General features: G+C 36.7%; 1 protein-coding gene across 1 annotated transcript; it reads left to right on the plus strand.

Annotated features, from left to right (window-relative positions):
* Positions 1-1,973: 1,973 nt before the first annotated feature.
* Positions 1,974-13,569, plus strand: EMB2762 (CCAAT-binding factor). Its single transcript, XM_059577824.2, has 15 exons — positions 1,974-2,478; positions 2,735-2,827; positions 2,919-2,992; positions 3,275-3,336; positions 3,447-3,498; positions 4,063-4,163; positions 5,107-5,183; positions 5,349-5,450; positions 5,988-6,046; positions 6,152-6,326; positions 7,126-7,299; positions 10,950-11,091; positions 12,425-12,482; positions 12,609-12,714; positions 13,117-13,569. Exons 1-15 carry the CDS (start codon positions 2,104-2,106, stop codon positions 13,300-13,302), a joined length of 1,836 nt encoding a protein of 611 aa, XP_059433807.2. The 5' UTR covers positions 1,974-2,103; the 3' UTR covers positions 13,303-13,569.
* Positions 13,570-14,011: the final 442 nt, after the last annotated feature.

Raw genomic sequence — 14,011 nt, forward strand, 5'->3', positions numbered from 1 at the left:
GTGTACTTTTTCCTTTTATTTTTATTGCATCTAATGGCATACATGATGCCACATGGTGAATATATTACTGCATTAAATAACGTGTCATCGTATGTACCGTTAAATATAACAAAACAAAAATACATCATGAAATGAATTCTTTTTCGTTTTAAGTGAAATGGAGAGCATCCTATTACCGCTAAATGAGTATGTAATTTTAATTGTTGATGGATGGTGACTAATTGCCCATAAAAAAGTTTTGATCAAAACCCTAATGAACCATTTATGTACAAGAAAGTGTAAAGATAAAGTAGTGACATCCTTTAATGAAGCCTCAAGTTCACATTCTTTGATCAAATTCTTTAATCAAATTCGCATTAAATCGATGGTCTGTTTACCTTTGTAAGTTTTAAATGAAGCCCCAAGTTTTATTGAAATAGAGTATTATTTTTTATTATTCTTAGCAATCTTCTATTAAGGATAATTGAGAACTCTTGAAATGTTTTTCAAGAGGGGTTTGGATTAGGGGCAGTAAAAAAAAAAAAAAAAAAAAAAATTTTTTTGTAGTTCTTTCAAAGGTGTAGATTTAGTTTCACCATCTTTCTCTTTTTGATGGAAAACTTGAAATTAAATCTAATTGGTTAAAAAAAGGACTGAATGTCTCATGTAGTTTTTTTTTTTTTTTTTTTGCAACACTTAAACCAAAATCCTTTTAGGAGTTACGAAATATAGAATATGATTTTCGATTTCGGATTATGTAACAATCTTAATTGTTCCATATGACTTAAGTGCAATTTCAAGTTCCACGTCGAATATGAGTTTGAATGTAAAAGAGAAAAGGTTATCATCGGGTTAATGTAATGTTACAATCCTAAGTTTCAAAATGGCTTAAGTGCAATATTAGGGTAATTCTAGAAGTCACTCTTATGTTCTCCTTATGTCATTATATGAATGTGATGACTTTTAAAATTACAGTTTGATCTAAATTCAATAATAATCAATTACAAGCACAATGTAAATTTTAGAAGCCATATCATTTTTAGAGTGACACGAGAATGACTTTTAGTATTACTCACAATATTAACATGTGTATATAAGCTTTTAGACAGGGACGGAGGAAGGGGGGCCTGGCCCTAAATGACAATTTTTTTTTTTAAGGTAAAACCAATTTTTTTTATGGTTAATTTTTTTTTTTTTTTTTGGCTAATGGGCCCCTGCCCATTAAATTTTTTCAGCCATGGCCCTGCCCATTCTCAAGGCTAGCTCCGTCCCTGCTTTTAGACACCCTCGCCAATGATGCTGAATTTGAAGGATGAATTTTATCTAAAATAATTTGTATTCATATAATGATAAATAATAATTTCAGAACAAACTAAACAACTGAAAATATTTTAGATACTTTGAATTAGATAAAATATTCAAACTTTCAACGAACTAATAAAAAGTTAGATACTTTTTTTAGAATTTATAATTTCCCTTTTCCCATCTTGTGTGTATATATATATATTGCTAAAATTATTTTATATATTGGGAAAAATACATTTTACCCTCCTAAAGTTTGGAGTGATTTTCAATTCGACTTCCAATGTTTCAATTTTTGTAATGCACCCCTTCAAATTTCAAAATTTTTTTTTGCAATTCGATCAATTTTATCCCAAAATTCTCATATTGCCCATAATTTTTTGTTTTTTTGTTTTTTTTTTTTTATAAAAAATTATAAAAAATTCAGGGCCCCCCCCTTTGGCCATCTGGCCATTTTTGCATCCCAATTTTTTTTTTTTAAATAAAAAAAAAAATAGGGGCAATATGAGAATTTTGGAATAAAATTAGTTGAATTGCAAAAATTTAGAAGTTTGGGGGTACATTGCAAAAATTAAAACATTGGAGATTGAATTAAAAATTGCCCCAAACTTGGGGGCTAAAGTGTAATTTTCCTTTATATATTTTACACCCAAACAATAGTCTAAGCGATTTTGTTTACTAGTTCAGGCAAATCCCCATCCGAGAAGAAGAGAATAAACCCTAACACCCAAACAGTCCCTTCCCTTAAACCCCACTTTTGCTACTCTCTAAAATCTCAAGACCTAAAACACGGGCTTTCTCTTCCTCTCGCTTCAATCAACAATGGCTTCCGTGGTCTCAAACAACAAACCAAGGAAGAAGAAAGCGAAGCACAGCGTGTCTCTGTCAGAGCTGAAAACCCTAGGCCACCAGCTCCTCTCCTCCCGAGCGCATATCAACAACCTCCCTCTCCTCCTCTCCTTCGTGTCCCCAACCTCACCTCCTCCCTATGCCCTCGAGTCCCTCCTCTCGCTCCAGTCCTTTTTTACCCCTCTCCTCCCTTCCCTCCCTCCCTCTTCTTCTTCCAAGGCCTCCTCAGCGAGCCCCGGGGACGACCCTGACTTCATCTACCTCACCTGGCTGCGCTCCAAGTTCGACCTCTTCGTCTACTCCCTCATCGATCTTGCAGTCTCTCCGGACTCCGATGAAACTCTCAAAGTTGGTCTCTTTAATGTGAATTTGAAATGGGAATTTGATTTAATTTATTGGGGATTTTTTTTTTTTTTTTTTTGTGGGAGGGGTGTCCGTTTCGCCGGACTCCGATGAAACTCTCAAAGTCAGTCTCTTTTTTGTGAATTTGAAATGGGGATTTGGCTTATTTTATTCGGTTTTGCTTTTGTTTTGGTGGGTTTTATTGGAAATGTTGTTTGTTTGTTTGTCTGATTTGTGTTTTGTGGGGGTGATGGGAGTACAGGAGATTGTGTTGGATACGATAATGGAGTTTGTGAAGGTGGGAAATAATGGAAGGTTTCACTCTGCTATATACCACAAGTTTTTACATTCTATTGTAAGTTTGTTTTACCATTTCTCTGGCTTTTCTCTGAGGTTTTATGTTGTTGTTTGATTATTAAATGTGTGTGCGGATTCTTTTATTGCAGGTTCACTCTACAACGTCCATTTATTTCTTAATAGACTTGCTCGCATCGAAGTACTTCCAGTACATTGATGTACGGTATGATCACTTTCATCATCGCCCAATTTTTGGTCAATTTCGTCTTTTAGATGGGATATGATGCCGTGATTAAGTATTCTCAGTAGTACATAGAATTAGAGGCAATCTCGGTTATGCCTATGTAGTTCTGTTATGTTCGGGCTATTCTAGAGGAGTTATCTTAACTCTATTTTTCTGTTCTTAAGTGTTTTCTTTTAGGCACTGGGCTACGCAAGAAATGCAAAAGCGTGTTATATTTGAACGAAATTTTTGTTGAATTATTATTATTTCCTCTTCTTGCAGTTATTTTAGCTACATTAGCGTGGAAAAACTTACTAGAACTTTGGAGTCAAAGAATATCTCTGGTACTTTTCCTGCCATGCTCCCCGTTTGAGGCTTATTCTGCTAACTTCATCTACCTGTGTTCATAGCGTTTACCTTTTTTTTTTTTTAAATTAATGTTCCTCCTTACTAGATAACACCAAAGTGAATGCTGATAGCAACAATGAGAGTCATTCAAGAACAAGGTCAGTATTAACCCTGTAATTGTCACTTTCCGAGGAAAACCAATTTTGTTTTCTTACTCTTCCATGTCTCTCCTATATCAGGATTTTTAGCAGACCTCTTTTTCATTATAACATTGTTCTCTCTAGTCGATACTATATGAATTCTTGAAACTTGAACAATTTAATTTTGGATTTAACCCTTTTAGTAGTAAGCCAAATCTTGTTTCATCTTTTTGATAACTAATTTGCAATGTTAGAGACATTTAATATTTGAAGTCTTTCTTGTAGGTTAGTTTTCTTATTTTGCAAATTTATTTTGAATTCGATGTTAGTTATGTTAGTGACTGGTTTCTTTACATGCTTCAGTGTACATTCAACTCTTTAATATTCTTTTTATATTCAACATGTGTTCATCTATGTTATTCTCTTAATTTTCCTATTGGGTATGTTTGAGAAATTGAAATACATGGAAATTAGACCGGATGCTATTGTCTTATGTGCAAAGTAAGTTATGCTTTCTAGTATATTGATGTTGCCATTTGATAGCTGTTGAATTTATAGGATAAGAGTTTACTTTTCTTGCAGCTTGGAGGTTTTTATTCACAACGTACATTATATTTTATCACACATTCCCCATCTGAAAGGCTCAGATGAAAACTCTGTTTACGAGATGTGGAGCAGATCAGGTGATTGCTTGCTGGTTTTCTCTTGGAGCTTATTGTTGTTTTTTTGGTGAACTCACCAAATACATCAGATTTGTACTTCGAAAAATACACCAAAAGTTTTCTAGTGGCATCATCATTAAACTTCATAAAGTAGTGGGATTCACCTTTAGATTTGTTAGAGAGTATAAATTCTATTTTTGGTTGAGGAAGTGGCATGCAATACAAAATCTTTGAAGACCAAATGGGTTTGGCGAAAATTGTGAAAACTTTTTGAAGTTTTGAACCTAGTATGTTTCGGCCAGGGATAGGGGAATATTAAAATCAGTAAGTGTAAGGTTGCTTTTTAGCTTGGTAGTATTTTGCCTAGACTTGAACAAAGTGTGTGTGTGTGAGAGAGAGAGAGAGAGAGAGAGAGAGAGAGATTTCTGTTAGTATGTCTTAGATATTCATTATTAGACCAAATGGGTTTGGCGAAAATTGTGAAAACTATTTGAAGTTTTGAACGTAGTATGTTTCGGCCAGTGATAGGGGAATATTAAAATCACAGAGAGAGAGAGAGAGAGAAGTTTTGAACGTAGTATGTTTTGGCCAGGGATAGGGGAATATTAAAATCAGAGAGAGAGAGAGATTTCTGTTAGTATGTCTCAGATATTCATTATTACTTATCCAAAAAAAGAGTCACAATATTCATTATTAGGATGGGTCAATCTAGCCAATCGTTTTTCTGTTAGTATGTCTTAGATATTCATTATTACTTATCCAAAAAAAGAGTCACAATATTCATTATTAGGATGGGTCAATCTAGCCAATCGTTTTTATGGCCTATTCTCGGTCGCACTAAATGATTGTTGGCCAGCATTTCATTGCAACTCCCTGGTTGAACATTTGAAGTTTAATTTTTTTATTGTCTCTATTAAGTTTTAAGTTTGCTTGTTCCTTCACTGATTTGAATTGTTATCTAAAGGAAGTGATAGTAAGGAGGTTTCTGGGAATTCAAAAGCAAAAGATAAACAGCCCCAGACTGAGAAGCAAGACAATAATGTAAGTTTTTGTTTATTCACTAATGCAGGCTGTTTGATGCTTTTATTTTATTTTAAATAGTTCTACTTTTTCATCTATATACTCAATTGTATTTGTATTCTTAAAAAGTATATTGTGTCCTGTTGATTTTTTCTTAATATATTCTTTTTACAACATTGTGTTTAGGTGTTGTCTGCAGCGAAAATTTCCAAAAAGATGGGATTAAAATTTACAAAAGCATGGATTTCATTTCTTAGGTTTCCACTTCCACTCGATGTATATAAGGAGGTAAGCCTCAAAAGATGATATTAAAATTTAAGCATAATTCTTGTATATCTTGATTTTCTTCATAATACATGGAAATAATGCTGCTTGACTTGTTATGACTAGTCTTGAGGTTAGACTTTTTTGATAAGTAGTCTCGAGGTTAGACTTAAGCCAAATGCCCAGGCAATCAAATGGATGCTCAAACCCTAATAGGTACTTGTGTCGTAGTTTGTGCCTACCAATGAAGACTGTGGCTGTACGGTTTATGATTGGATATAATTTCATATCTCGCGCCAATTGTCTTTGGACTAAATGGCATCTTCTCCCACGTAAGTGGTGGAGAGTAAGGTGACAGTTTCATCTCCTATGGATGCATGAGTTTTGTTTTTATATGAAATATAGTTTATAAGTTGAGTTGTTTTTCCTTAATCTTGGCATTAGTTTACTTGTTTTTTGAGATTTGCATTGTGTGTGTTTGTGTTATGCTTTTTCGCCTTTTCTTTTCCTTGTTTTAAATGCACACCATTGTTTCTGACCTGTTTACATTTTGATGTTCAGGTTCTTGTTAGTCTCCATCAGGCAGTTATTCCTTATTTGAATAATCCTATCATGTTATGGTAAAGTTACAAACACTAGATTTAATGTAGTATTATTCTTTACTATTTGAATCTCTCTCTTCTAAATGATGAATTAAGTCTGATTCATTACCTGATGACATGCAGTGATTTTTTGACGAGATCATATGACATTGGTGGTGTTGTCAGTGTCATGGCTCTTAGCAGCCTTTTCATCCTCATGACACAATATGGTTTGGAGTATCCTAATTTTTATGAAAAGCTTTACGCTTTATTGGTCCCTTCTACCTTTATGGCAAAGCACCGGGCAAAGTTTTTTCAGGTAATGCTAAATAATTCATCATTGTGTCTGAAGTTTAAATTTTTGTCAGCCAAGGCTTAAAAAAAGGAAAAAATATTTTTTGACAAGTAGAAAAAGAACTAAATATTGAGGAAAAGTTTGTGAATGAAAGGTGAATTTGAATATATGATGCCATATATTCAGCCATAAATTCAATGATACCAAAAACAATATGAATTACTTATCAGTATCTATATGATATAAATTCAGCCACTCATGTGATACCTGGAATTCTATTGACTTTTGGTTTTATGTATCCTTCTTTATTTGGTGGCATATTTGCATCCTTTATTTGGTGGTATAGTTACAGCCAACAGATAAATTTACATGTCATGTGCAGGATAATTTTATCTAAGGAACTACTTTTGGTGTTGAGGCGAAAATTATATTTAAATTTTTTTATGAAACTTCAGAGAATATTGACATTGTCATTAATTTAACTAAGCTTCCTATCATATGTGGGTGAGTTTTTATACTTAAAATTTCCGGCCTCAGCTACTTTGGAAGTGTTATATACTCAGAATTTGTCCTAATTTGATTCTAAAAAAAGAGCGCAGGTAATTATTCTTTATTTTAATGTAGATTTTATATTTTCAATTGCTCATTTTCTTAATATCATACCTCATGGACATGAGGTTTCTGGACTGGTCTGACAAATATCAAAGACAAAAAAAGATGCACTTAGGCAGGGTTAAAAAATTAAGTTGGAACAACAGATCTGGTGTGTGTTTATTTTGAGCAATTGGTTATTTTCTAATTGATTGAAATGTATTTTCTGCAGCTTCTTGATTCTTGCTTAAAATCTCCACTTCTTCCAGCATATTTGGCAGCTGCTTTTGCTAAGAAATTGAGTCGGCTATCACTGTCAGTTCCTCCTTCAGGAGCGTTGGTTATTGTAGCTCTGATTCACAATCTTTTACGAAGACATCCTTCAATCAACTGTTTGGTGCACCGGGTAACTATTACAATCTTACCATCATGATTTATTTTATCATTATCCATTTGATTTTGGTGCAAGTGGGGTGTGCTGGGCTTATTATGAGTGGTACATATGATTCTATATAGTGTATTACATAAATTGCTATTTGATGAATTTTTTTTTTCCATGATTGTTGCTTAACGCACTGCTGCATACTAGATTGGTGTCTACATTATGATTATTCATAGACTTGATACTGCTACAAATTGACTGTAGATCTATGGTATTAGCTCTTGATGGAAATATTTAGAGAGAAAAGATAGGCTCTCTTTTGGTATCTATTGACTAATGAAAATGATTGGGGTTATGGAGGAAATTTTTTTTTTTGATAAGTAATAATCTGTTTTATTAAAAGGCGTAAAGGCGCCCCAAAGTACACTGGGAGTATACAATAGGATCACCTAACTAGAAAGGGAAAAACGAGCAAGAAAATCATCATAACTAATCGGCACCGGAAAGACATGTGCCACGGTCCAGAGATACAACGTATGAAAACAAGAGGCTAATATGTCTTCCCATGTCCCTTCCAAATCCTCAAAGCACCTTCTATTCCTTTCCCTCCATAAACACCAAAGAAACAAATAGGCACCATTTTCCAAACTGCGGCACTCCCCCTCCTCCCCGAAGACCACCAACAGGCGAGTAAATCCGAGACCCGTCTCGGCATCACCCAAGACAACCCAAACCGTCCAAAGAAAGTATTCCACAAAGCATAAGCAACCTCGCAATGAAGAAGAAGATGGTCCACCGTCTCCTCACTCCTCTTGCACATGCAACATCTGTTCGTCACAATCACCTGACGCTTTCTGAGGTTGTCTAAGGTCAAAATTTTTCCCAAAGCCGCCGACCACACAAAAAAACTCGCCCTCGGAGGAGCTTGTGTACGCCACACACTCTTCCATGGGAATCCTCGTCCTTCCAAACCAGCCAGTACAGAGTAGAAAAGCTTGACCTTGAAGTGGCCTTTTTTGGAAGGGTTCCACCTCAACCTATCTTCACACCCTTGCCTCACTTGAGCAGAATGTAACACCTGAAAAAAAGAGGTCATAACATCCACCTCCCAATCATGAGCCTCTCTATAGAAACTAACATTCCACTGGTTGGAGCCACCCAACACTTCCAAATGCTCCGCAACTGAGGCGTCCTTGGCACAAGCAATGCTGAATAGGCCTGGAAAAGCTACCTTGAGAGCCGTATCTCCACACCACCGATCATGCCAGAAGCGAACTCTAGTCCCATCCCCTACCTCAAATCGAGTAAACCTTTTGAATGTGCCCCACCCCCAACGCTCCTCCCGGCTCCAAAGAGCACCACCCTCCCCAAAGGCTTCCAAATTTCGCATCCACCACAGTCCTCCACCAAGTATCTCTCTCCATTCCATAGCGCCATAGCCATTTCCCTAAAAGGGCGCGATTGAACACCATTAGGCTTCTAATACCCAATCCACCCTCCTTAATCGGATTACAAACCTTCGACCACTTCACCAGGTGGTACTTGAACTCCTCTCCTAGACCCCCCCATAGAAAATCCCGCTGCAACTTCTCAATTCGCTTAGCAACACTCACCGGGATAGGGAAAAGAGACAAAAAGTAGGTAGGCAAGTTGGCGAGAGTGCTCTTGATAAGCGTGACTCTTCCACCCTTCGACAAATAGGACCTTTTCCATCCAGCCAGCCGACGTTCTATCTTTTCTATGACTCCATCCCAAATATGTTTAGCCTTACAAGAGGCCCCCAGCGGCAGACCAAGATACTTTACTGGCAAAGAAGCAACCCCACACCCTAGAACACCGGCTAACCTGTCCACTTGCTCCACCTTCCCCACTGGAATTAACACTGACTTTGCCAAATTAACTTTCAAACCGGAAGCAGCTTCAAACAGCAAAAACAAACTCCGCAAATATCGTAGCTGGGTGGGCCTAGCATTGCAAAAAATCAACGTATCGTCCGCAAACAAAAGGTGTGAAAGAGTAATATTACCAACCTGAAACCCCTCTAATAGTCCCCCATTGACTGCCGCCGAAATCATCCTACTTAGAGCTTCCATCACAAACACAAACAGCAGAGGAGACAAGGGATCCCCTTGTCTTAAACCCCGAGAACTGCTAAAAAAGCCATTAGGAGAACCATTGATCAGAATCGAGAACCGCACCGAAGAAATGCAATGTTCTATCCAAGAGCACCAAATCCCACCAAATCCACACCTCTTGAGCAAATATAACAAGAAGCCCCAATTCACATGATCATAAGCTTTCTCCAAATCCATTTTGCAAATAATCCCTGGCTCCCCAGATCGCAACCGACTATCAAGACATTCATTGGAAATCAAGATCGGATCTAGAATCTGCCTCCCCTTGATGAAGGCGCTTTGAGACTGAGAGATAATCTTATCCAGAACTACCTTCAATCTATTTGCTAAGACTTTAGCTATGATTTTGTAAATACCTCCCACAAGGCTAATAGGCCGAAAGTCTTTAAGATTGGTAGCACCGGGAACCTTCGGAATAAGTGAAATGAACGAAGCATTGAGGCTCTTCTCAAACATCCCTCCTGCATGAAATGCACTAAACACCTTCATAACATCCTCCCTCACCACCTCCCAACAAGCTTGAAAAAAGGCCATAGTAAACCCATCAGGGCCCGACGCCTTATTACCATTCATTTTAAACACTACCTTTCTAACCTCGTCCTCTTCGAAGTCTCTCTCCAACCAACTAGCCTCCGCCTCCGAAATGGAATCAAATGAAATACCCTCTACCACGGGCCTCCAATGACATTGCTCCGAGAAGAGTTTTTTATAGAACTCGACTACATGCTCACTAATCTCAGTCGGATTGGAAGTGATGTGATCCCCAATCATGAGAGAATCCATAGAGTTGTGTCTTCTGTTAGAATTTGGGGTTATGGAGGAAATGATGCTCGGTTTTAGAATATAAACATTATGGCTTAAATATGCTGATAGAATTGCCATTTCTGATTGAGTGAAAAATTAGAGGTGAGACATGTACTTTTCCTCTGACAATTAAATTAGGCCAGGTCATATTATTTGCCTCCTATATATTTGCAATTATTTTGGATGGAGACTTGGCGTAACTGTTTGTAGTCCCATGTTTTATTTTTCTGCTAAATTGTAACTTTTGTTCCTGAAGTTGACAAGAGTTGGTAACACATAAGTTGGATAAGAAATAGACTTTGGCATCACAGGTAAAAGGATAAGATTAAAACTATGGAATGAAATTTCAGAAGTTTTGGATACTGCATTATGCTTCATATAAAGCAGATCTGATTACTATTCTTGGAGTGGTATTAGGTGCTGGTTGTGTGGGCAGTAAGTATGTACTAACTTTACGACAATTTTAATATCTGTTACTTTAGTAACACTGGATTGATTGGACCAGTATGTCCAATCCAATTGAGAAAACCGAAAAAAGTTCACCAAATTTCGCTTTCTAAACTTTTGGGACTACTTGGATTTGACCCTGTTTCCTCTGATTCTCTAAACAGCATCTTGATTGCAAGTTCTACTGCTCTTACTGTTTATCAAACTATCTGAAGGTTTCTTTAAATAATTTGTTAATCCTTTTCATGCTTTCTGTAAAAAGGGAATGAATTAGTGAAGTTTGTGCAGGAAGATGGTGCTGAAACAGCAAAAGATAATTCAAATGCAGAAAAAGTTGATTCTGGAACTGGCTCAGATATGTCCAGCAGGAAACCAGGCATGGATCAGTTTAACAATGAGGAAAGTAATCCCATAAAGTCCAATGCTATGAGTAAGTATCTTCTTGAATCTTTCTCAATTCCTCTTTAAACTTTGGCCCATTTATTACCCATGTAATTGTGGAAATTGATTTATGGAGTGATTTATCCATCACCTCACTCTGCACGCACTTCTATTACAGTTGCACGCTCTTATGACCTTTCAGGGAACCCATAATTTTCATTGAATCAATAAATCAACCACATATTTGGATGAATGTGATTGCAGAAGATGAATTTATACACGATTAAACCCTATCAACACCTTTAGTCTACAATTTGAAAATTTGGCACACCAGATGAGAGAGGCAAAGACTGAAATCTTATTGATATTGGCTAGGAGCTCAAAAATGTATATTTATAGGGATTGGACACCCCAATCCTGCAACAATAGAAAATTCTAGAGACTGAAATGAAGGAAAAATTACATAGGATCCCTCCAACTAACAAAAATGGTGAAATGAAGACAACTAAAAATGACTGAAGTGAAAATATAAGGCATAAAAATCACCTGAAAACATGCAAAATCTGGGGATTTTGAGGCCAAAAATGGGCTGTAAAGTGTTCATCTTTGAGGATGTCATACTTCCTCTTCAAGAGTTTTATTTTGACAAGTTATGGGCCTCACAACTCCCCCTAGATCAAAAGTTATAATCTAAATTTGGAGATTAAGCTCTGTTATTTAGCCGAGCATTTGGGCTATCATCTATCTGTTAGCTCCAGAAAGTCCATGAAAACTTGTTCTCATTAAATAATCCTCTAAATGCTACCAAGTTATGTGGCGTCAAGAAATAGATCTACACAAAATTATAGGTCATGACTTTTCTACAATTTTTTTTTGGTTTGGTTTAGAAGGCTCAAATCTCTTTTTGCCTCCATTTTTTAGTACCGTCAGGTTTAACCTAATGAGTTAGGAGATATACTATTGTAATCGATATATATACTGACCGATCCCTGTATATCATGTATGCCATTAATGTTAATATCACAAAGCTGACTTCTTCCATGCACATTAACGTCTCCTAAGTCTTCTCTACTGTTTACATTGCTTGATCTCATTTATTGATATACTTGCACGAGAAATGCCACACATCCCAAATATGTTTTCCAAAATTTGATTCCCAAATCATGTGTCATTATCTCATGAGTTGGTGACTCACTTCTCAAAATAATAAATCTTATGATATGGTAACACATCATTTGAGAGCCAACTTTTGGGAAACAAATTTGAGATGTGTAGCACTCCTCTACTTGCACACATTGAAAAACACAAATGTATATATATCTCTGAGTTGTGGGGTTACTTTTTAAATTAACTTCACATCTTGATGAATATTGTTTGAACAGGAAGTTCGCTTTGGGAAGTTGATACCCTCCGTCACCATTACTGCCCTCCTGTTTCAAGGTACATTACACTAGCATATTTGCATGTATGTGGTACATTTGCATGTATATTCATTTGTGATTGTAGTCTGGTAATCTCTTTTCTTTTTCTTTTTCTTTTTTTCTTTTTTTTTTCTTACGATGCTAGGTTTATTTTGTCACTTGAGAACGATTTGACTGTCAGAGCTAAAACAACTGAAATAACAGTTGAAGATTTCAGTTCGGGTTCGTATGCGACAATTTTTGGGGATGAGGTAATATGCTCATTTCTGTTTATCCTTGGAAAACTTAAATTATATATATATAAGCAATTGGACCCGTGAGAAGGGGAACGGCTCGTTATGAAGTAAAACAATGCTGCTTTTTACCCCATCGGATCAGTCATGAGATCCCTTTAGCTTTGATTGGCGCATAAGTGGTACTTGAGTCCTGGTCAATATGCCTTCAAATTTGAATAGCCTCTATCTAGATGCATCTTTACGCTACTATCTTTGGAGCTTTAAGCCTTTAACTGAGGGTTGCTTCAGTATTACTTCTCTGGGACAATTAAATGCGACGACTATAATTGCTGAAGCTTTTGTTCAACTTTTTGGATATTAAAACATGTTCCTTTTGTGCATTAAAGTTCTCTCAGAGCTGCTCTTTCTTTATTGCAGATTAGGCGAAGGGTAAAACAGGTGCCAGTAGCATTCCATAAAGTTGCTCCCACCTCTTTGTTCTCGGAGTCCGATTTTGCTGGTTGGACTTTTAAATATGATGAGACCAAGGAAAAGAATGAGACTACAAATATATCTGATGAACACGGTCATAGTTCTGCAAAACTACAAGTAGAGAGTTCATGAACCAGATGCAGTTTTTCTCTGTGCATGTGTACACCTTCATTCTATTTGAGTCACCGTTTTTTTTCTTTTTGGGTTAGGCTCTTCTTTTTGTACGAAGGGGTTGGGAATTTTATAGGCCTAATTTTGTTAGGTGTACACTGTAGCAGGTTTTGACCTGCTCTTCAGCCAATTATCTATTTCTTTCAAGTGTAATCTGCAATTTCTTTGAGATGAAGTGATCACAGCCAAAATAGGTAATAAACAAATTATTCTCCTTTAGGTAATCCACTGGTAGGTGTTTATTTGAAAAAACGTGAAATGTAATTGTGTTTAGCACCTCGGTATGGGCAATCTGTTGTGGGATTGGTTGTAGCTTGCGTGAGAGAGGTCTTCCCAAGGGACTGGGTGAAAGAGGATTGTTTGAAGCTAGGTTCTTGAACATGCAGTTGATAATCCTTTTGGTTGGCCAATGTCAGTGTAAAGGATGAGAAACTATGATGTACGATTGGTTCATCCAAAGTAAGAATAATTTATTTATGATCTAAATGCAAATAATTAGGGTTTAAAAATCGAGCCAACGAACAGGAAGGTGGCTTGCCCAGTTAACCCACAGTAGAGGGAGACCCACTCTTGATAGGGTCCCTTCGTGCAGTCACCCCTCGACCTTCAACAATAGGTGACTTGCAGAACCACCTCATAATAGACGAGGTGACTGTGCAAGCCAAACCCA

This window comes from Corylus avellana, chromosome 2 (assembly GCF_965113065.1).
Source record: "Corylus avellana chromosome 2, dhCorAvel1.hap1.2, whole genome shotgun sequence".
In the NCBI taxonomy this organism is placed as follows: domain Eukaryota; kingdom Viridiplantae; phylum Streptophyta; class Magnoliopsida; order Fagales; family Betulaceae; genus Corylus; species Corylus avellana.

Coding starts and splice junctions, on each gene's coding strand:
- EMB2762 (XM_059577824.2), top strand. CDS start 2,104: ATGGCTTCCGTGGTCTCAAACAACAAACCAAGGAAGAAGAAAGCGAAG. Junction 3,337..3,446: donor GGAGTCAAAGAATATCTCTG/GTACTTTTCCTG, acceptor CCTCCTTACTAG/ATAACACCAAAGTGAATGCT. Junction 5,184..5,348: donor CTGAGAAGCAAGACAATAAT/GTAAGTTTTTGT, acceptor CATTGTGTTTAG/GTGTTGTCTGCAGCGAAAAT.